General features: G+C 41.6%; 1 protein-coding gene across 6 annotated transcripts; it reads left to right on the top strand.

Annotated features, from left to right (window-relative positions):
* The first annotated feature begins 4,461 nt into the window (after positions 1–4,461).
* On the top strand, positions 4,462–20,601 carry tead3b (TEA domain family member 3 b). 6 transcript variants are annotated; one of them, XM_079156961.1, is made up of 13 exons: positions 4,462–4,594; positions 11,640–11,704; positions 12,601–12,663; positions 15,536–15,547; positions 16,556–16,681; positions 16,790–16,830; positions 17,029–17,085; positions 17,536–17,585; positions 17,697–17,833; positions 18,676–18,849; positions 19,403–19,546; positions 19,645–19,797; positions 20,391–20,601. In XM_079156961.1, the coding sequence occupies exons 1-13, from the start codon at positions 4,588–4,590 to the stop codon at positions 20,502–20,504; spliced, it is 1,143 nt and encodes a 380-aa protein (XP_079013087.1). In that variant the 5' UTR covers positions 4,462–4,587; the 3' UTR covers positions 20,505–20,601. The 6 variants fall into 6 exon arrangements, with proteins under 6 accessions (XP_079013087.1, XP_079013085.1, XP_079013086.1 ...); XM_079156959.1 differs by having other exon boundaries at positions 17,536–17,587; positions 17,684–17,833; XM_079156960.1 differs by lacking the exon at positions 15,536–15,547 and having other exon boundaries at positions 17,536–17,587; positions 17,684–17,833.
* The last annotated feature ends 784 nt before the right edge of the window (positions 20,602–21,385 follow it).

The raw sequence follows: 21,385 nt of genomic DNA, 5'->3' as shown, positions 1-21,385 counted from the left end.
ATGTCAATGGCTCTTTGTGCCTAAAGATGTTTGGTTTTTTAGTTTGTACCAACAAACCGGCTGCTGACAGCAGGAGAACGGCAGCTGTAAATGTTGATATGGCTGTTTAAACACATGTACATGTGGGCCTTGAGGAAAAGAGTCGAAGGTGACATATTACAATTATTAGTCCAAATCTAATTTCATAATTAAATAATTGTTTTAGTAATTTTTCAAGCACACATTTTAATTAGTTTCTGGTTCCCAGCTTCTCAAATGTGAAGGTTTAATGCTTTTCTTTGTCGTGCATGATAAGAAAGTGAATATCTTTGGGTTTTTGACTGTTGGTTGAATTAAGCAAGACATTTGAAGTCGTCATCTTGTGCTGTTGGAGCTAATGAAAAAAAGATCATTTTTGGCATTTCCTTCTTGAAAAATACCAATCTATATATTAATCGACAAATTTACTTATTGTTGCAGCTCTGATTCTATTAATTGATTTATTTACTTACATTTCTATATTCTTTGTTATTGTCTCTGGGGTGCCGATCTTTATTAAGTATCAGTACAAGTCAGCATCAGAAATAATCAGGGGCATGAGGCCAAATTTCTCCCAAATTCAAGGTGTTTTCCCCATGAAGCAAAATTGAAGGGGGGCAAATAAAATTGTGTGACTGTGTATGTAAGTCTCTCCAAATTTAAAACATCGGGACAAAGATAGCCCAAAATTGCACCATAAAAAATTATTTCATTTTCTACCCTGGTGCAGATAATGATTAAACTAACCCTAACTCTAGGCGTATGTTGTTAATCATTGGGAGCGATCTGTGCGGACTGACATGGATCACTTGAGCTGCTGATGAGTGCTCAGTTTCAGTGTTGCGTTTTAACACCGTGACCCTGTTGCAAAGGGTCCACCATAACCAATACCCTCTCAGCTAAAATTAGCAGCTTGACTTGTGGATAGTTATCAAGCTCTCGTTTGAGTTCAGTGGCGTCCATGAATTTTATGTTGTACGCGGTGTGTGGTAGAATATGATCTACTCGTCTTTGATCTTTTTAATTCCCGTTATATGGCGATGGGAAGAGAAAGGAAGCATTGCTAATCCTCCACCTCTGCTCGTTCTCCAGCTTGTGGTTCTCGCAGCGATTATAAAGTATGAATCTTTCTAAATACTGAGAGATGAACCAAGAGGAGCAGCCTATGGGAGATATCAACGCTATCATCATAAATATATCTAGATTAAATAAAACTACTTCTTGGCTGCACAGCTTTGGTGTGATTACACAATGGATAACCACACAGACTCATGTGGCCTTGAGAACAAGTTTCACTGATTTTGTGAAGATATTTCATGCTTGGTATTATTTTTCCAAATAAAATTAGAAGTACAAATCACATTTCAAGACTAAAACTTAATTTCTGGGTTGATTTTTATTTCTCAAGAACCATACTGGTAATATTTGACGACCTAACTGTGCTAAGCCTCATAAAAGAGGTCAAATGTTGCTCATACTGAAGAAAAACTGCTGAAAGGGGATAATGTAACAAATCATTATATCACATAAACTCTAAATGTAAGTGTAATAAAACTCTCTGTATTTATCTGTTATACTTTACTTTTGTCTACATCTGCAGAAATGTAGAAACACAAGCATCCTGGGAGGATCGTGGTTACCTCATAGACTTCCCTTTCAGAAACAATATGATGCTGAAAAGGCAGCTTGAAAAATACTTAAGATCTTTGCCTGCAGTCAGCCATAAGCCAACCACACTGGGACACAGTTCCCAGACCACAAGAATTCTTTGAGGCCAGCGCTGATTAGTGAGGTCTTTAAACCTCGTTTTATGGAATAGCTTGAATTCATTTGGCCAGTTCAGAGGAATCAAATCGAGGAGTTACAGTAATCATTACAGTTAGCATTGTTTATTCATAAAAATGTAACGACTGCAAAAAACAAAATGTCAAAGAAAGCCAAAGTAGTGACCTATAGATGAATGACATTCCTTCTTCCAGTCTCATTATGCTTTACATGGACTCACACAGCTCTGGGCCTTCTTTGCAGACGCACAAATAATTCACTGTATGTATATTTATAAGGAGAGTAGAATTATCGCCCTGTTGTTGTATGCCTCCGCCAACCAGTAACGCTGCAGTTTACATCCATGTCCGCTCAAAATGCCATCATTTGATCCTCTTAGACATCATATGACCATAGACTGTATATGAGAAGTGAACGTAGTCATTGTGACCCATTGGTTTGTGGACTGCGGTTTTGAAGCCTTGAGTTCAGCATTTTAGCCGTCGCCATCTTGGTTTTTTGCAACAGGTGACTTTGTTTGGAGGAGCGACGTTGAGACGCCGTATACGGCTCTGATATAGCGACCTGTCAATCACAAGGTAGCCCGCCCTAAAACATACCCTGCTTCATGGTCTATTTGACTGTAAATGGGACACAATGTTTATTGAGGTAATAAGTCAAGTAAGAAGTCATTTTCTCATAGACTTCTATACAATCAGACGTCTATTCGCAACCAGAGGAGTCGTCCCCTGATTGGCAGAGATAATGCGAGTTTAAAGCACTTCCGCATTGGCTTCACTTTTTAGAACTGGAGGTTGCCCCCTGGTTTTGACAAAAGAATGTGATTTGTGAGGTCACAGTGACCTTTGACCTCCAAAATCAAATGAGTTCATCTTTGAGTGCAGGACATTTTGTGGCATATTGAAGAAATTAGCACCAGGCGTTCCTGAGATATCGCGTTCACGATAATGGACATGACGGACGGACAGACAACCCGAAAACGTCACGCCTCTGGCCGCAGCTGTCGCCGATGCAGAGGAATCAAAACAGTAGGGAAACTTAACAGGGATTAAGTTCACACAATGTGGAAGGTGGTATTTAAATTGGAGACAAAATAATATTTAATTTAGTTGAATCCACATTGTCTTGTATTTCATTGCTCCGGTAGGCATCCAGTTAAAATGTGCTTGTGAATGTCGGCGGCGTTGAACCATAAATTTAAAACAAGGAAACGATAAGAAAGCCGTTCAGTGCGCTGGCCTGTTAATGTTTGCTGACTGGTTATTCCAGTTCAGTGTGATGAGATGAAGGCAGCAGAGGATGCAGCCTGAGAACAGCTTTCTAAGATTCATGAAACTTGCTCATAGAAAATATGAAATGATGGTTGAATACAGCATGCTTCTTTACTTGGCGGTGATTGTTTTCAGATCAGATAAACAATGTAAGCCTCAAAGGATGAAGTTGGTGATTTTTATCATTATTGGCAACAAATGACATGAACGGACCAAAACCGACAATGCGTCTGTTGGTCTCTCACAACTGTCTGACTTTTCCGTCTGTGGCACTCGGGCCCAAGCCCATTAAGTCCTACTCGAGGCATAAATCCTTAAAAATGGGTCACACATATAAAGTTTCCTTCTTAAAAAAGACTGCGGAATTTCCTAGAACAGCTGGGCAACTGTAGTTTTTAGAAAATGGTTCTCAAACAGGAGTAAAGACAACATTTTCTGGGGACTTGCAGCTGCGGATCAATACAGAATTAATGCAAAGTATTTTTACATCACCGGGATAGTGTCTGGTGGATTGACGATGTGGCTCACTGATGTGTTTTAAATGCTTTTATTACACAGCTTTGTTAAATTCTCGATTCCGACTCTTTGGAATTCTACGGTCTAAGCAGTTCAGATCTCTGCAAACAGCGAAGCAATAAAATGATTTCTAAATAAATACAATAGCCGTGTAATGAAATGCTTTATATTGAGGTCCTGCACATCCTGTCTGGGATTATTTCTCAATGGTGACCGGCTCGCTGTACATTATCCCTTACTTAGACAACAATGGAGTTCTGTAGAGCGGTGAAGAGATGACGTATTATTGTAGGTCAATACCAGAAGTTAGCAGCGCACTGGTTCCCACGACAAATAAAGCCAATGGGATTTTCTTCAAAACTCACAAGATACTGATGTATTTTATGTCATTGAACAAAACTTTAAAATCTCTTCAACTTGTGTTAACCACAGACATTATTTCAGGCATCTAACCAAAACCCATTAAATAAAAGCATGAACATTAAGCCAAGGGAAACCTTATTAATTTCCCCATTTTAGGACTCATTCCTTCACCACTCTAAAACAAATACGTTACATTGGGTTTTGGCTGCACAGACATTATTTGTCCAAGCATTGTTGATTTGGTGTTGTCAAGGGATTTGATGATAGTTAAGAAATCCTTTAACATGCTTACTGGGCGAAGAAGGCTGAACTACCCGTGTTTCAAACTGTTAACACTGTTGTTGGGTTTAATATGAAATAAAACTTGATGTATCCTTATTTCACAGGTCTCCCACAGATCCTTTGATTTTGGGGCTCGGGGTCGGGCCCAGGGGGAGCCGCCACCATTGCGTCCAACGAGTGGAGCGCCAACGGTAGCCCAGAAGATGGGCTGGACGGGGAAAACGAGGACAAGGCCATTGACGGGGACGCCGAGGGCGTGTGGAGCCCGGACATCGAGCAGAGCTTCCAGGAGGCCCTCGCCATCTACCCTCCCTGTGGCAGGAGGAAAATCATCCTGTCGGACGAGGGAAAGATGTATGGTGAGTACGCTGGATCACAGCCAGAGATTCAATCCAGATGGTTATAGTCCGGTTATACGAGTTGAAGGGCTTTCGCTGGGAGACTCCATAAAAGAAAGAAAAATAAATTGTAACTATACAAAGACATATGAAATATAATACATTAAATATTATAAATGTATAAGACACAAAAGAACATCTGAATGGAAATCAGTCCCATAATGAATGGGGAAAAATGAGAATACCACACATTCCACTTATAGTTGTGGCTAAAAGAAAAATATAGTGCCCTGAAAAGAAATTAGAAAAATATTTTTCCTTCCTCTTGTGCTCATTGTCACAGCTTTGACACAGAGGTGAGTGTTTTCTTTCCACTCAGAGCTCTCTTTAACGAGTCTGTACCTGTTGAGTTGTGACCCAGGGGCTGGTTCCTCCAGTCGCACCAGCGCTCTCGGAGCTGGTTATGGCTGTCCTGAGAGCATCTCCGCTCCTCTCCGTCTGATTTACACCGGCCTTTTTTTTTCTCTCCAGTGTTTTTCTTTACAGCCCCCTTTTTATGCTCACAGTTTTACGGCCTCCTCTCTTCCACGCTGCACTTTCAGTCGCAAAACCAGCTCTTTGTGTTTTATCGCTGAACGTAATGTTTCCCCACAAACCGGTATCGCTGGGAGAGGGGTTTCTTTTTGCCCGTAGGTGACCGGTTGGAGCCGGTTTCTGGAGAAGTGCTGCGTTTGATGCCGGGCGGCTCGCTTAAATTGGCAATAATTAGCACAGCGTGAATGGAGACTCAGGAATAAAAACATCACATTGGCATGTTGAAGATTTTAAATATCCATATGGTTTCAGAATAGTTATGCTGTTTCCTGCAGCATGTTCATTAAATTGCAGGTGTTGAGCCTTTAATGCCCTGAAAAACTCCAGATGGATATGTTGGCAAGGTCTGGTAGAATCACTGACATCCAGGTGTAGGGATTTGAACGTGTTTGTCTTTCATTATTTTGATCCCACTTTCCCACTAATTAGATTTAGCATTTGAAGCTGGGAAATCTTGCTGAACAGAAACAAATGTTGATTGACAGGAATTGCTTTACTGTTTTACATGCTGTTGTCCTCAACAAAGCTCTTTTTGGTTTTGTGAAATTGTGTTATTTTCACCATCGTAACTCAACTTCCCTCAAGCTCATGCTTTGTAAAGACTTTCCTTCCCTTTAATTATTGTCCACCATGTCTCAAAAACCTGCAATTGATTCCATCTTCAGAGCGGCCTTAAAAACCATCAATCATTGCCACCGAAGTCTCAGTCGGGCTGTATATTTTACAAGCATTAGTGTTTGTTTTTAAATCGCTTTTCTTTCTTTTTTTTGTGTATTTGGGTGTTTTTTTTCTGCTCTTGACGTCGGATGAAATTCTTTCGGCATGATTCACATGAGATTGAATCCCATCCACTCATTCGTCAGGCAGATTTGGATATTCAAGGACAAGCACATACCTGAGATAACTCAGCCACTGTTGCTGCTTCTGTTATCCTGATCGTGCCTTAAGGAGCGGTAGTAGTTAGAAAACAAGCAGTGATTGAACGACAACAGAAAATGAAGTCATTGTTTTCTGATCCATTTATTATTTACGTCTTTTATCAAACAAAAATGCCAAACATCTGCCGATTCTACCTTCTCAAATATGGTGATTTGCTGCTTTTCTTTGTTTTAGATTATTGTTCCAAAACAAGGCATTTTAAGACATTACCTTGGGCTCAAGGATAGACAGACATTTTTCACTATTTTCCAACATTTTGTAGACTAAAATAATAATGAATTATAAAATGAATTGACGGCTCAATCTATAATGAAAAGCAGACTAAACCAATGATGTCATGTTTACAGGAAGCATTTCTGATGCTGATAAAATGTTCATTTTTAGCAGACTTGAGGGACATGCTTAAAACAGTACGAGTAAACGTATTCCATATATTTCAGAATGAACTAGTTCACAGCATGCTTTCAACTGGTGCACAGACCTTCAGCACAAATCACTGCAGGCATCTCTAAATGTACCTAAGTAACTCTTCAGGCCTGTTTAGCAGTGCGGTGTTGCTCCATACATTTGCCATGAGAATGTCAACAAAGAGGCCGGCCGTGCACAAACCTGCACCCTTAGCAACAAACTGTCAGGACCCCTTTTAGAGGCCTGCTTTTTTTCAAGAGCACTAAACACCCTCTCCATTTACAATAAGTCATCTGAGGCTCTGCTGGCAGGGCCAAGGCATGCCCCAGAAGAAGCCGTCTCACAAGGTGATTACCTCAGACATCTAAAAGCTGCCCTGACGTGAGGTTGGGGGAATGTTAACGATTGCACTGTGTAATACTGTCTACCTTGCAGTCTCAGACTCTCAGTGGCCTCTAAAGGAAGGCAAGTCATCCATCCCATTGGGAATTCCACTTTTTCTGCCGGGCTTTTTTCATTTGGTGGGAAACCTTTTGCTGATGACTCTCGATACATGTGTGTTCTTCGCTCTTCAAACCTGTCTAGACTTCCCAGAAGCGTTACCAGTCATGTACGTGGCTCAGGGGTGACAAAGAGTTCAAAGAAACACTTTATTTTAATAAATCACACATGTTAATAATCACTCCAGAACATGAACAAAACTGTAATGTAGTATTAACAAGTTACATCTTCTGTACGCCGTGTAAAAACAAGGAGGTCATGGCAACGTTTCTCTTTTAGAAATAAGTAATGCAGTGATGATTTTTTTATTTACGGGTCTCATGTACAAGAGAAAGTGGTAGTTTGACATGAAGTTACTTTTATTATAGTTATCAAATATAGCTTTAAACCAAACTAGGACTTGACTGTATGAGGCAATGCCTTCAGTTTGCTTTAGTGATTTATATTTGCACTGGACAGCTAGCCAATATTATTAGCTAGCACCAAAAACCTCAGTTACTCTCTTTAACATCTTCGCGAGGATTATTTCTTACTAACTTTTACGGTTTTATTTCCAAACTAATGTCTCAACATTCCTTGTGCTGGACCCCTTGCCAAGAAATAGTCTGATACATAATTCCCATAAAACCACAAAATTACATTTTTAAACTTTGGTTTACGTACTGGTTAAAGATAAAACACGTTAATTATTTCGATTTTTCCTATTCCTTTGGACAGACGCAGGCTAGCTGTTCCCCCCCTCCGTTTACAGTGTTTATGCTAAGCTAACTGGCTGCCGGTGTAGCCATATATTAAACAGACAGATGTGAGAGTGGTACCGATCTTCTAATGGAACTCAAACTTGCAGACTTCAAAAAACGTCAAAGCTTTGATTCCTTTGGTTTTCGACTCATATTCTTTCAGAAAGTAATTTACACATTGTGTCCGAAATCCAAAGACTGGTTGCGGCTCAGAGGCATTCGGTCCCTGTGAAATTGAATAGTTGGCACATTTTTACAACCGAAGTTAAGAGGAAGTTTGTGTATCCAAAAAAATGTTGCCCATCTTGTTTTGCTTTGGGGCTGTACTGACATGTTGTTCTCCTGCGTTTTATGGCCTTGACAGGTATGTCAAATCCCAAGCACACACACACACACACACACACACACACACACACACACACACACACAGACCTCTCTCTCTCAGCCCTGCAGCAGTCACGACTGCAAAGCATTCTGGGTACTAAAAAAGAGAACGATTTTAGTGCTGGAGGGAGGCTTATGTCTTTTTTGACCTTTGAAGGTTGCGTTAGGAATTAGCAGCAGGTTCAGTGGATGTGTAAAAAATAAAAGATGTGTGTGGAGGTCTAAGAGAGAGGGCTGAGCGCTGGGTAATGATGACTGAGCAGGCCTTCACTGTCAGCCCCCTCACTGAGATGTTAGGAATGTTTTCAGTCATGGCTGAGCAGTATGTTAGCAATTTAGGATTACCTCAATGTTATGAGAAGGGAGGTGGGGAGAGAATATGGGTGGAGAAAGGGTTCAGGAGGGAGACAGAGCGGGAGAGAGGGAGGAGGAGGAGGAGGGCGGAGGGAGTGAGGAGAGATTACCTTTTTGCTCACTATCTTAGCGTAGAAGTGGAAAATTCCAGCGGTCGTGTAGTTAAAGAAAAAAAGATAGGCGTGTCCTGTCGGGGAAGAGGTTAAGAATGGAGGCCTGCAGCGATCTGAGTGGGTGTTGAGCAATCGACAAGGGGATCGTAAGCAGCTCAAAAAGAGGGTAGAGGGATGGAGAGACGGCCATTGTGGGGCAGGAAGAGGCCGAGGACAAGCGAGGCTGTGAATGCGTGTCTGTTTGTGTGCACCTGTCATGTTCCCCCTGCTGCTGCGGGGACCAGCCCTTTTTTTTTAAACTTTTTTTTTTACCGTCTCTCTGACCTCCACCACGTCAAGTCTGAGCAGATCTCGGCTGCCAAGGCTGCAGCTGCCATTAACAACCACAGAGATCATGTCCTCTATATTCTCTCAAAAAAAAAAAGACACTGATATAACCAGTCCTACTGGGTCACTGTAGAACATAAAACTGTGCATGTGCACACACCAGTGAGGCTGCTGCTTTTAAGACCTGACTTTTGTAATACATATTCTATGTCAGGTGGTGATTTTATGTTTTTAAAGTAAGCGAATCACATCCAGCAACAGGTTTGCTGGGCATCAACTCCTGATTTTACTGATCCAGAGCCTGTTGAATGAGTTCTGTTCAGCAGTTGTTCTTAAGAGTGGGCTTGAACACAGTCTCTTGAGTGCTTGTTTCCCCTCAAAATGTGTTTTTTATGCTTCAGTGTGAAGTGGAGGATGAGGCATTTGGGAGCGATTACTTCAGTGTTTCTAAAATCCTTTGGCCAGCTCTTATTTTTTTTGTAAATAAGCGCGTTTAGGGATGGAACAGTTAAAAATCAAGGCTGTGTTGCAACGGTTGTCATGATCCAGTTTGTGTTCTTCCACAAAGCAGAAGAAGTAGTGCCTGAGAATGTGTCTTACGGTTTCCATTTGAACATTCAACTGTTTAAAAAAGTTTCTTTGAAACTTTGAAATCAAACACTGGAGTTATTTGTCCGAGCCGCTTCAAAGTGGCGTCTCTGGAGGAAACAGTATGTCGCATAAAACAAAAGCTGCAATTCGAAATATCACAAAACCAACCAGATGTGGAGAAAAAGTGGAGATATCATCTCAGCTCGCAACCACAGGACTGCACTGTTTAACAGATGACATGTTTGATATACCACACAATGTATTTTCTGTTATAAAGCAAGTTACAAAAAAATGTTTATGGCCTGCTTTAAAAAAAAAAAATAACTTTTCCATAATATTGTGAAGCAGAGATTTAGTTTTGGGTTTACTGAACCTCAATGTGGGGAGTCCTGAAGGTCTGCTGTGAATTTACGATTTGACCAACAACACCGAGACCACCTCACCAGAGAAGTTCTTATCTCTTTCTCTCTGACTCAAACTGGACTTCATGCTACAGTACTTAGCAACGAGATATCTGTGAAATCCGGAGCAGAACTCTGTGGTCGGGAAGATGTAATGTTCCCCCCCCCCCTCTGCTCCTCAGCTGAAGAGATTGAGAGTGACAGTTGCGCGGGGGTCGAACTGGCATTGTTCTTTCTCTGCCATCCTCTGCTGGGATGGCCGGCAGCAGGTGCTGCTGTCCGTTGAGTGCAGGGTCACACGGTGGTGTTGTTTTGGGAGAAGGGGGCTGCTTTGCTGCCAGGTGGCAGTTGTTGGCAGAGACAGTTATGGCTTTGTGTTTCCTCCAAGAGTTACAGCATCAGCTGCCCCTTTTTGCCCCCTCTAACCGACGACCCCCTACCCCAACCTTAATGGCCCTCACTCCGGCTCTAACCCCATGCTTCTCCCAGAGCTGGAAGTGCTTGTGTGTGTGTGTGTGTGTTCGCCCAGGCTCTGGCTGTGTTCGCAGGCCCAGGCCAATCAGACTGGCTAGCACAGATGTGACAGGCTTAGAGGAATGCTAGGAATGCGGAGGCGCTGGAGCGGGCGTGTCCATCCTTGGCCCGGGGCAGAAGGGGGGGGGGCTAGCTCAGTATCGGCAGACAGTTCAGCTCTGCTCTGCTGGCCGACCACCGGGTCGACCGCTTTGAGAGTACGGTGAGCGCTGCAAGCCTGCTGGAGATGGTCTGCAGTACTTTTATGGTAATTGCACTAACCAGGGCCTTCTGGGGGCCGAGTGCTAAAGAGTGTGTGAAAAAACAGGACTTGTTTCTCCTGTCATTATGTGTCTGGATACTCTAAAGACTGTGAAACTTCCTAGACATACAGTCTATTGTGTGTGTCCAAGAAGGCATTTCTTGACCAGATTTTGTCGGTTAAAATTTCTGTCATTAAGTTTAGCAGCGCTTCGGTCATTATTCGTAATGATGCCGCGGTTCAACCTCTCCCATTGGCCCAATTTTAAACCACAGAAACCCAGTAAACATGACTTGGCAAAGACAGGAAATGAAAAAGACGGATGTGCTGATTTGCCTGGGAGACAACATAGTAATGCTTTTTGCACTTCTTTTAAACTGAAGATGACTTTTGTTTGATCCCAGTTGAACTTTGCTGGAAATGTCGTGCACGGCGCTCAATGTAAAGAGGGCCGTTTGAAAGCCCTGAATAGAAGAAGCCTGTTCCCTGCACAACCTGTTTGTGCAGAATGTCGAGAGTAGATGTTATGTATTGGAAAACACGGTTCTGTTTTCTAAGCGACTCTCTATAATTAGGCTTCAGGGCCACGTGAGCAGACAATAAGTAGGTGTGAAACGAGCTAATGAAAACTTTGGGGTAAAGCAAGAAAATCAAGCTTTTAATAGCGGCCTTATTTCAAAGAAGAAGGAGAATTTCAAATATGGTCTCCTGTAGGAAACAGAGGTGTTATTATGGCCTGTGACCTGTGACAAAAGTGTGTTTGCCTTGGGTCTGAGGAGCTCTGGGAAAGGTCACGCTGCTGGGAGACGTGTATGCAACGTATGGCAAGAGTGCCACCTTCTGGCCATTTCAGGGTATTATCACACATGTACAAATATGAAATCCTCTGTCATGTCGTCTTATTTTTGTTTGTGACCTTTCTTTCGTTTTGTCTTACAGGTCGCAATGAATTGATAGCAAGGTACATCAAGCTGAGGACGGGCAAAACCCGCACAAGAAAACAGGTGAACGAGATTTGATGATTGGATCAGAATAATCATGCATGAGTTTGGTTTTAGTTACTGACAGTACAAGACATAACAGATACACCACCAGATGGGCGAAAGCCATTAATAACAGCAATAACTGTTTTATTAAGGATTTGTAGTTCCTGATGTCATGCCTGATTTTAAATAAAAGTAGATTACTAGTTATTTAAATGATAAGTCTGGTTTTATTATATATTTATATTTCTTATTGTCAACAAATCCCATGAAAAACAGACCAAAACCAACACTGTGATAGTTCGTCTTTCAATAGCTAGCAACTTACCTAGCCACCCTGTGGCATCATCACAGTATCCTATCAGCTGTTACTGTAGTTTTTAGCACATTTAGTGCATTTATTGGGGACTATTTTCAGCTGTGGATTAATACACAACTTTTATTTTGTCGTTTTTTAGCAACAATTCCCCTCTGGATTAAAGTCTTTGTAGCAAGTATGTGGGATTGACTCACAATAAACTGAAGGGCTAATGTTTATAATAATGACGAAACATATCACCCATTGTAACAGTGAGGCTCATTCATGTGTTTTTTGTCAGCAATGGAGGCCTCTAATAATATAATAATAATAAGATATTTCAGGCTAGACAGGCAGTACATGTTGGGTCCGTTCATTGGTGGTTGAGATCGTTTCATGGGATTTATTGCTAATAAGAATAGTATAGAATATGACCAGCCTCATTTTCTTTTATTGTTTGCATGAACTTTTAAGAGCTCTCACAGTGTGTGTGTTATCTCTGTAAGTATGTGTGTGTGTCTGCACGCGTATTGCATGTGTGTGTGTGTGTGTGTGTGCATGCATGCATCTGTGAGTGCATGTTGTTTTTATGCTCAAAAACTGTTTCACACCCCTTTAGGTTTCTAGTCACATACAGGTGTTAGCACGGAAGAAAGTTCGTGAATACCAGGCGGGTATAAAGGTAGGTGCAACCAACCTGCCTCCCGGCAACACTGGCTGGGCGTCTCTTTCCTCTTTGGTTACGGCTTCTCTCTCTCTCTCTTTCTTCCCTTGTCTATTCCTCTCCCTGCCACCTTTTCCTCTTCCCTCCTCTTGGCTATTCTTCTGTGCAGGTTTCTAGCCACTTGCAGGTTCTCGCCCGGAGAAAATCTCGCGAGATCCAGTCAAAGCTAAAGGTATGCGCTTCACCGCGGGCTCGGCGGGGCTGGTAAAAGGCTTGGCTTTTGCACTAACCACCTTATTTGTGCACATCATTATCAGTCCTCGCTTTGAGGCCGGTTCCTGCTCGATAAGTGGATGCGGGCTTGGCAAGTAACACACACTGTTTAAGGATAAAGCAAGATAATACAAGCATTGTTTAGGAGTTAATTCTCTGACACACCCACAGTCCTGCTCCTGTAGCATGCATGCGGCGCACAAGCAGAGAGAGCATTTTAACCGCTAGAGTTGCATAAACCGTAAGACTAATCTCACCACTCCGTAGTGACAGTATCGTAGCTGCTTTAAGGGAAATGCCACACGAGCTGTTATGATGAGCCCAGTGATCATTCAGCTGCATGTTGCTCCAGCTCTGTATCTGTCCTCTGGGCCAGCCATGCCTCTGCAGCAGACTGTACTTCTCTAAGACTTCTTCTTTCCCTAAAACTCTTTTCTACTTTGATACTTTTAGTTCCTCTAATGTGTCTGTTTGTGATGTGTTTTATAAAACTGAACATTCACAAAAAAAGGAAAAAGAAACCCATTAATCTGCATCAGATGACGACCTTTTGATTGTGTCTTGTAGTTCTTTCAATCCCTCTGTTCTGTCTTCATGCTTTTAAAAAAAATAACAGTAACATAATGCAGACTTGTGTAAATACCACAGAACATGTGGCATTCTTTAGTGCTAACTTTAGCTTAAATTAACCCCTTTTATGCAGACTAATCCTGCAGTGGACACCAGCATCCACAAGTAACTTATTTTGTCGTAGGAAGACTCAACTTGTTCATCCAGTGACGCAAATGACAAACTTATCTTGAATGCAAAGTGTAAGTTTGTAGCGAGTAGGGCTGGGAATCACCAGAGGCCCCAGGATACGATATCATCAAGACACTTAAGTCACCATACGATGCTATTACGATGTTTAAACATTTTGTGATATGTTGAGTATTGCGATAACAAACATCGCAATTACCTTTTTTCCAGACCGCACCAGAAACAACTGGTCCACAAAACAAAGTGCAATTTTGTGAACTGATAAAGCAATTATTACCAAATGGTTAACTCTGTATGTGCAATATTAATAGTTTGCATAATAAAAGAGCGATACTTGTACAGTGTAATGATTTTAGATTTCTTTTGTAGTGAAAATTTTGCTTGAAATATATAATATATGTGTATATATATATATATATATATATTTATACTATACCCCACCCCTAATAGTGAGCCATAATTTCCCTCCCCTGGTCATAAGTTAGAAGTCCTCACCAGTGAAGTCACAGGACTGTCAAAGCAAGGCCGTCACATTATCCTCCCTGCTCTCTTTTATTTTTTAAATGTCTTCTTCCAAGATCATTTTCTTCATGTTGTCGTTTCGTTGGGGTCTGCATATCTAAACCGTACATCTGATTGGCACGCTTCATCTTACATATTATGTGGACAATTTGCCGACAGTTTTCCATGTCTTATGTAGACATATATTCTGTGTGGTGACTTCAATCCTCTCTGCTGGAAGGGGTGAATCATATTCTCCTCACTTCTTACTTTTTATTGCACACACAACAATCTGCAGTTTGTCTCCTTCACACAACATGACATATTTGACTTGACACATTTTGTGGCAAAAATGAATATGAGTCATTTCAATCGCCTCATGCTCATGTATACTTGTTGAACTCTTTCACAAATACATATTTCAATGTCCAACTGTTCACTCAGCATGTCATTTAGTTCAGTCATTTGTGTTTATGCTTCCTGAGTTCACCTTAGGTGGATGATAGTATTGGCAGAACTTCAATGCTGTTGTTCCTTTTATTCCCCCCCCCCTGTAGCTTTTAAGTGTCAGATATCGATTAATAAAGTGTACATTCAGTACCAACGCCATGTTCAAGTATTAATCTAGGCATTAGGAAGTCAAGCCAAAGTAGTTTATTTGCCAAAGAGAACATCTCTACGTTCAGTTGGCTGACAACGAGCGACTCTTTCCTCTAGGGAATAAAGAGAAATTGCAGCATCAGCTGAACAAACAGGAAGTAAACATGTGACGGCTAAAATGGATGCACACTGTGGTACATTTGACGTAACACACTGAAGGCTTGTGCTGCAATGAACCTCCAAGAATTTAACTTTTTTTGATCATGTGTTTCCTCTGTTGGTCTTCTATTGAGGGAAATGTCCAGTGTTATGAAGCAATGTGCTCCCCAGTTATACAGTGCAGATGTTTTAATGGGCAACTTGCTGAAAGAATATCCACAAAAGAAACACACAACCTTACACTTTGCTTTTGTCGTCGTCATACATGATTTGATGATGATTGCGTGAATGAATGTGTATTGTTTCAACCTTTTACTGCTGTCCGATGAAATAATACAGTAATATATGAATTTACATAACCCAATGTATTGCAAAAGTTTTGGCAAATGTGTTTTACCCAATATTATTAATATGGTTAAAAAATACCGTGATAACTCTGTGTTGAAGCATTCTTCAAAACGCTAAACAAACGTATGTTATTGCCTAGAGTGTAAAAACAAAAGAGGCAATTTGATGTCGCCCAAAACTTCATTAACTCATCTTAACACATCATTTAGAAACTGCACCGTACTAATGGTTTCTCTCTTTTTTGATTCAGGCGATGAATTTGGTAAGTGGATCTGACTTGTGCAATATGCTTCCCTCCTCCGCTTTGTTTGGCAGCACCAGTGCACTGTCCCCTTGCTATGGCCCTCTGCTGGCATGGCGTCCCCGCCCCATTACTACCCTGTAAGCAATGCTTAGTTAGGAAACAGCCACGCTTTGAACACAATACTGATGCACATCCTGCTTGATGTAGTGTAATCCCCTCAGTCTCGTACCGGAAAGCCACAGTCTTGCTTGCTTTGCATTAAGGTGTCGCTCTTTGATTCGGGGTCTCGCTTCTGAGACATCTGTCCTTTAATTGCAAAGTCATAGCAGAATTAGCCTAAGTGCATTCTTTTTGCAAATATGAAAAAAAAGAGCAAGGGGAAGCTTTTTAGAATAGTTTGGTGTATTCAAATTAAAACTTTTAATGTTTTCGTAAATCATGAAATATGTGTCATGCACCACGGATAGGAATTTGTTGGCTTTGTATATCTTTTGTTTTGTGTTTCACCAACATTGTGCCGCTTTCATCCGCGTAGCAGTCATTTCATTTGTTGATGTAAACCTTTCGATGCAACGCAAATGCAAATCTGTATTTCCAACCAATGCACTGTCTTTATACTCTTTTCCTGTGGTGATCCTGGTAACATAATGACATCCAATTAGTCTTGTGACCCGAGCTTAAATACCGGTGCGGCTTCATCTTCTGCGTTCTACTCTTTGCTTCATTCTGTCAAGCTGCAAAAAAAAGTGCTTTGTTACGTTTTTGAGAATGATTAGAATAAGTGTTTTAATTGATTGTTAAGCTAAACCCAAGTTTGTGAAGTTAATCAGAAAACTCTTAAACGCTCTCCTCAAGATTGTTAACTATATTCATTTCAGAATCTAGATGTTTTAGGTATTAATCAAACAGATACAAATAGATACAGTGGCCGTCCATACACAACTCTCTAACTCAACAGTAGATCATCTTTAGGTTACAGGGCCACCTTGTGGCTGACTCTCGTTATTCCTCTCTTCCATCCTGTAGGATCAGGCGTCCAAGGACAAAGCCCTGCAGAACATGGCAGCGCTGTCGTCTGCACAGATCGTCTCCCCGAGTATGATAAAGAATCACCTTCCACCACTGCCTCCCGCCCACTACCAACCACCCAGAGTTAGCCCACCACTCATTTTCTCACACATACAAAAACATTCCGTTCAATTTTTTTTTCAACAAATAAATCCTACAAAGACAATTAACAAATGTTTTCTTGCTCTCCAGTTCTGGCCTTCTCTCCCAGGACAGCCTGGACCCTCTCAGGAGTAAGTAAACGCTTTCTACTGAACCCACAAGATGTTTGTGGGGTGACATCAGGGCGTACTTAGATATCCGACGACAGAGATATGTGCTAGAGATGAGTAAAGCGTAACTAAAGAGTGACTGAGTCAGCGCGGGGCCTTGCTTTGACATCGGGTGGGTATTGCAGGGCATGTTTAACGGATCACGTTTTTGCACACCAGGCTGGTTCTAGATCTAAACCCGGGAAGGACTCCTGGGCTTGGCCGCACCAGCCATGCGTAAGTTCCCCCTAGCCGAGGTCCAGCTGTGAGCACAAAGCAGAACTAACTCTTTTTGCACACTGTGTTGTACTATATGTTTCCTGCACTGATTAAAAAAAACCCACCACCGAGCAAACAAACTGCTTCAAATTTGATTGAGGAAAAAAACATAGGGGAGATAAATCCTCCTAGTGTTCGATGTCTTGCGTTGAAAAAGCACTAAAACCTAAATATTTAGTGTTCTTAGATTTGTCAGTAAACGCACACTTCAGTGATGCTATTTTGCATCTTTAAGAATCATTGAAGCAGGTGGACTTACGCCTAGTTGGTGCAAAAGCACATGCTTACGCTTTGACACTAACAGTTCACAATATTTATCATAAATACAAATATAGAAGGACCCATGTGCCATGAACATCTGTGTAAAGTAGAGCTCATTGTCTCACTGAACCATTCGTTGTCTTTCAGTATCAAACCTTTTGCACAGCCCCCGTACCCGGGTCCGATACCACAACCAAGTAAGTATCAAATAAAAACCTGGGAGAATTTTTTCAAAAATGAAACCAGAAATTATTTTTATAAATGCTTGTGTGTGTGTGTGTGTGTGTGTGTATGTGTGTGCCATCCAGGTTATGAGCCCTTGGCACCTCCTCCTCCTCCATCTGCTACTGCTGTGCCGGTGTGGCAGGACCGGACCATCGCCTCCTCTAAGCTGCGGATGCTGGAGTACTCAGCCTTCATGGAGGTCCAGAGAGACCCAGACAACGTGAGTGAAAATGTACAACGGGGCTCCCCAAATACAGACAGGGATGGATTACTGAAAGGGCCTACCATTCGTAGGTCCAGGAGGGGTCAGGGGGCCCCTGGGCCAGAAAGGGCCCTTTAGCTTATTATTGCCAATTAAAATAGCCAAATAGCTGCAGTGTGACTATTCAAATAGACACTTTTACTAATACTGGCATGTGCCAATCAAATCCAATCCAATATTTGCGTATTTTTTTCCCTTCATATTGAACAACATACTGAAGCCACAGTAGCATTTTATGGAAATACAGTAAAAGTCACAATCAGTAATATATCTATGCTTTAAGAAAGCAGAACCAGCATCTCAGCATCTTCCTTTGAATGTGTCCTGTAACATTTCATAGAGAACGTTGTTGTAATTAGCATAATATGTGTGTAGAGGACTGTCAGTGCGGATCTACTGTGGCACGAACTAAAAACTAAAGTCCAGGAGCAGGTTCTGAACCAGCAGGAGCAGCTTAGAGCTCTGATTCAACTGCATAATGTCACCAAAAGAGATGCAAAACAACTTTAAATGGGAAGTGTAGATGTCTTGCTCCTATATTGGAGTGGTGGGAGGCTTTTACATGCGTATGCTCAGGGGCCTGTTGTCTCACAGTCCATCCATGCACTGACAGCATCTCTTACCCTGTCTGGAGTGTCCTGATGTAGTAAAACTATCTGATACCTAATGCACAACAAACGTAATGCAATACTCTCTTCTCTTTCCTTATTCTCAAACGTGAACAGTGTCATATTAAGCTCTGCAGCTGATGTTCTTGAGTTTAACCACGTCCTTCCTTCTTTTGTCTCTGTCCACTGCAGTACAGCAAACACCTGTTTGTCCACATTGGACAGACCAACCCCTCGTACAGCGACCCGCTCCTCGAGGCCGTGGACATCCGGCAGATCTACGACAAGTTCCCCGAGAAGAAGGGCGGGCTCAAGGAGCTTTACGAGAAAGGCCCTCAGAACGCTTTCTTCCTAGTTAAATTCTGGGTGGGTTGTTATATATTATCATCTACCAGTTATCAGTTGTTATTGTGCATGTGTATATCACTTTGTCTGGTTCATGCCTAACATGACCCCAATATGAAAAAGTGTGACATCTTTATGTGCAACCTTTTAGCACAATGGGAGACAATAACAATGCCAACCGATGGAGGTTTAATCAGTTAAAACACTTCTATAACCGTTAACTTCACAATTTGGCAGCAAAGTATGCAAACCACAGTATGCAAACTACTTCCTTTTCTTATGACACAGAGTTGGTTTTCTTATCAAAGTGATGTTATCTCAAGATTAAACAGATACAGAAGGCATTTCACAATGGATTGCTTCATCATGTACATTTCTCTATATTAGGAAACCGTCTCTGCACACATTATGTTTTCGCCTAAAAGCCTAGTCGTTGCACGGAAACAAAGCACCATTAAAAAGACCTTAAAATGTTTTCTTGCAACCCCACAATCCATGTGCCACGAGGAAATTTAAGTTACATCCAAGTATGTGATCGTCACCACCAATCTGACTAAATGTTTCCCCTCTGCAGGCCGACCTGAACAGCAGCGGCATGCAGGACGGCCCCGGTTCTTTCTACGGAGTCAGCAGCCAATACAGCAGCCTCGAGAACATGACGATCACTGTTTCAACCAAAGTCTGCTCGTTTGGCAAGCAAGTTGTAGAGAAAGTAGAGGTAAGAGCTTGCAATCAATTCTGTATTCTTCTCTCAAACAACTGATATACGGCTTCTCATTTTCACAACTTGGGTGTGTGTGTGTGTGCGCGTTGCAGACAGAATACGCCCGCCTGGAGGGAGGAAGGTGTGTTTACAGGATCCACCGCTCTCCTATGTGCGAGTACATGATCAACTTTATCCACAAACTCAAACACTTGCCTGAAAAATACATGATGAACAGTGTTCTTGAAAACTTCACTATCCTACAGGTAACACACACTCGGTTTTATCGGATTGTTGAAGGAACAGTTTGACGTTTGTGGAAATATATGTAACATGCGCTTTCTTGACGAGAGTTGGATGAGATGATCGATACCATTCTCAAGTCTGTACGGTCAATAAGAAGCTCCAGCCGGCAGCTGCATAGTGTAGCCTAGCTTAGCACAAAGACTGAAAACGGGGAAAAGGCTAGCTAGGCTCATAATACTCCTTAAAACTACAACATTAGTTGTTTTTACACTGGTTGTAGTACGTATTAAACAAAGTATAATGTGTTAATTAGTGAGCTTTAGATGTGATAGTAGGAGACTTTTGCTACCTTCAAACAGGGCTAGGCTAGCTGTTTCCAGTCTTTATGCTAAGCTAATCAGCTGCAGGCATTAGATTCACATTTAGAGCACAGATGCGAGATTGGTATCAATCTTCTCATCTGACTTTCGGCCAAAAAAAGGCAATAACAGCATTTCCTAAAATGTCTAAATATTCCTTATTAAGAAATGATTAACAGTTTTTCAGTGCAGTATTTCTAAACTGACGGCGCTGCTTCATGTTTCTCACTTTACATTTTCCCTCTGCCCCTCAGGTGGTGACGAACCGCGACACCCAGGAGACCTTGCTCTGTATAGCGTTTGTTTTTGAGGTTTCCACAAGTGAACACGGAGCTCAGTATCACGTCTACAGACTTCTTAAAGACTGACGGCTCCTCAGGGAGGTTTTTGGAAAAGCCAGAAATAAAGCGTGACACAATCTCTCTTCGACCAGCTCAACCATCCAGGAAAAAAAACACAATAAAACCCAGACATTCAAACAATGCTAGACCGAACTAACATGGACACATTTTATGCTTTAAAAAGTCTTGTTTGCAAGGGGGAAAAAAAAGAGCGAATCTCAACGTGCCGACACGCAAATACATTTTGAAGAATTACGGATTTTTCGAATAACCAGCTATTTTCCATGTGTTTAAACATGCTTTAGATGAAGTGGGTCACTTTTTGCCAAGGTAATTGATGGAGCCTGAAATGTTTTACTGAGGGAATGAGAATGTGTTGAAAAGAATCTTATAGTATAGAGAGAACAGGACCACGGAAGGGGAAAACCAGAGCCAAGTGGTTCTGTTGCAGTAGGTTTGTTAGGAAGCAAGTGCCTTGTCTCCAAAGATGATATCATTGCCTGCCACTTTGGATTGCCTTTTTTTTTTTTTTTTTTTTACTACCTCTTGTTTTTAAACAAACGGAAAACAGTCAGACAGGTGTACTTTGTCCAAAAGAATTGGAAAGAAACCTCTCAGATTTACATCTATTGAGGTGTTTTTTTGTATTTGGGCACACAGAGGAATGGGATGGGATAACACATTTTCATGTAGCCCGTTGTTTTTACATGAAGATCATCCCAAGTTTTACAGTCTACATGTATCGGGAGAAGGTCTATTGTGTTACCGTACTATTAAGGTTCTGCTTTCTTTTTTTTTTACGTTTTATTACACAGTTCAAAAATCAGGTCTTACAAGCATCTATCTATAACTGACTTTTGACACTCGGGATGCCTTGTAAAATGCTAGCCTGACATAAAACCAGGGCT

Source organism: Pholis gunnellus (genome assembly GCF_910591455.1).
Source record: "Pholis gunnellus genome assembly, chromosome: 3".
Classification (NCBI taxonomy): Eukaryota; Metazoa; Chordata; class Actinopteri; order Perciformes; family Pholidae; genus Pholis; species Pholis gunnellus.
The sequence above is the reverse complement of the archived record's forward strand: the minus strand, read 5'-3'. Positions and strand labels throughout refer to the sequence as shown.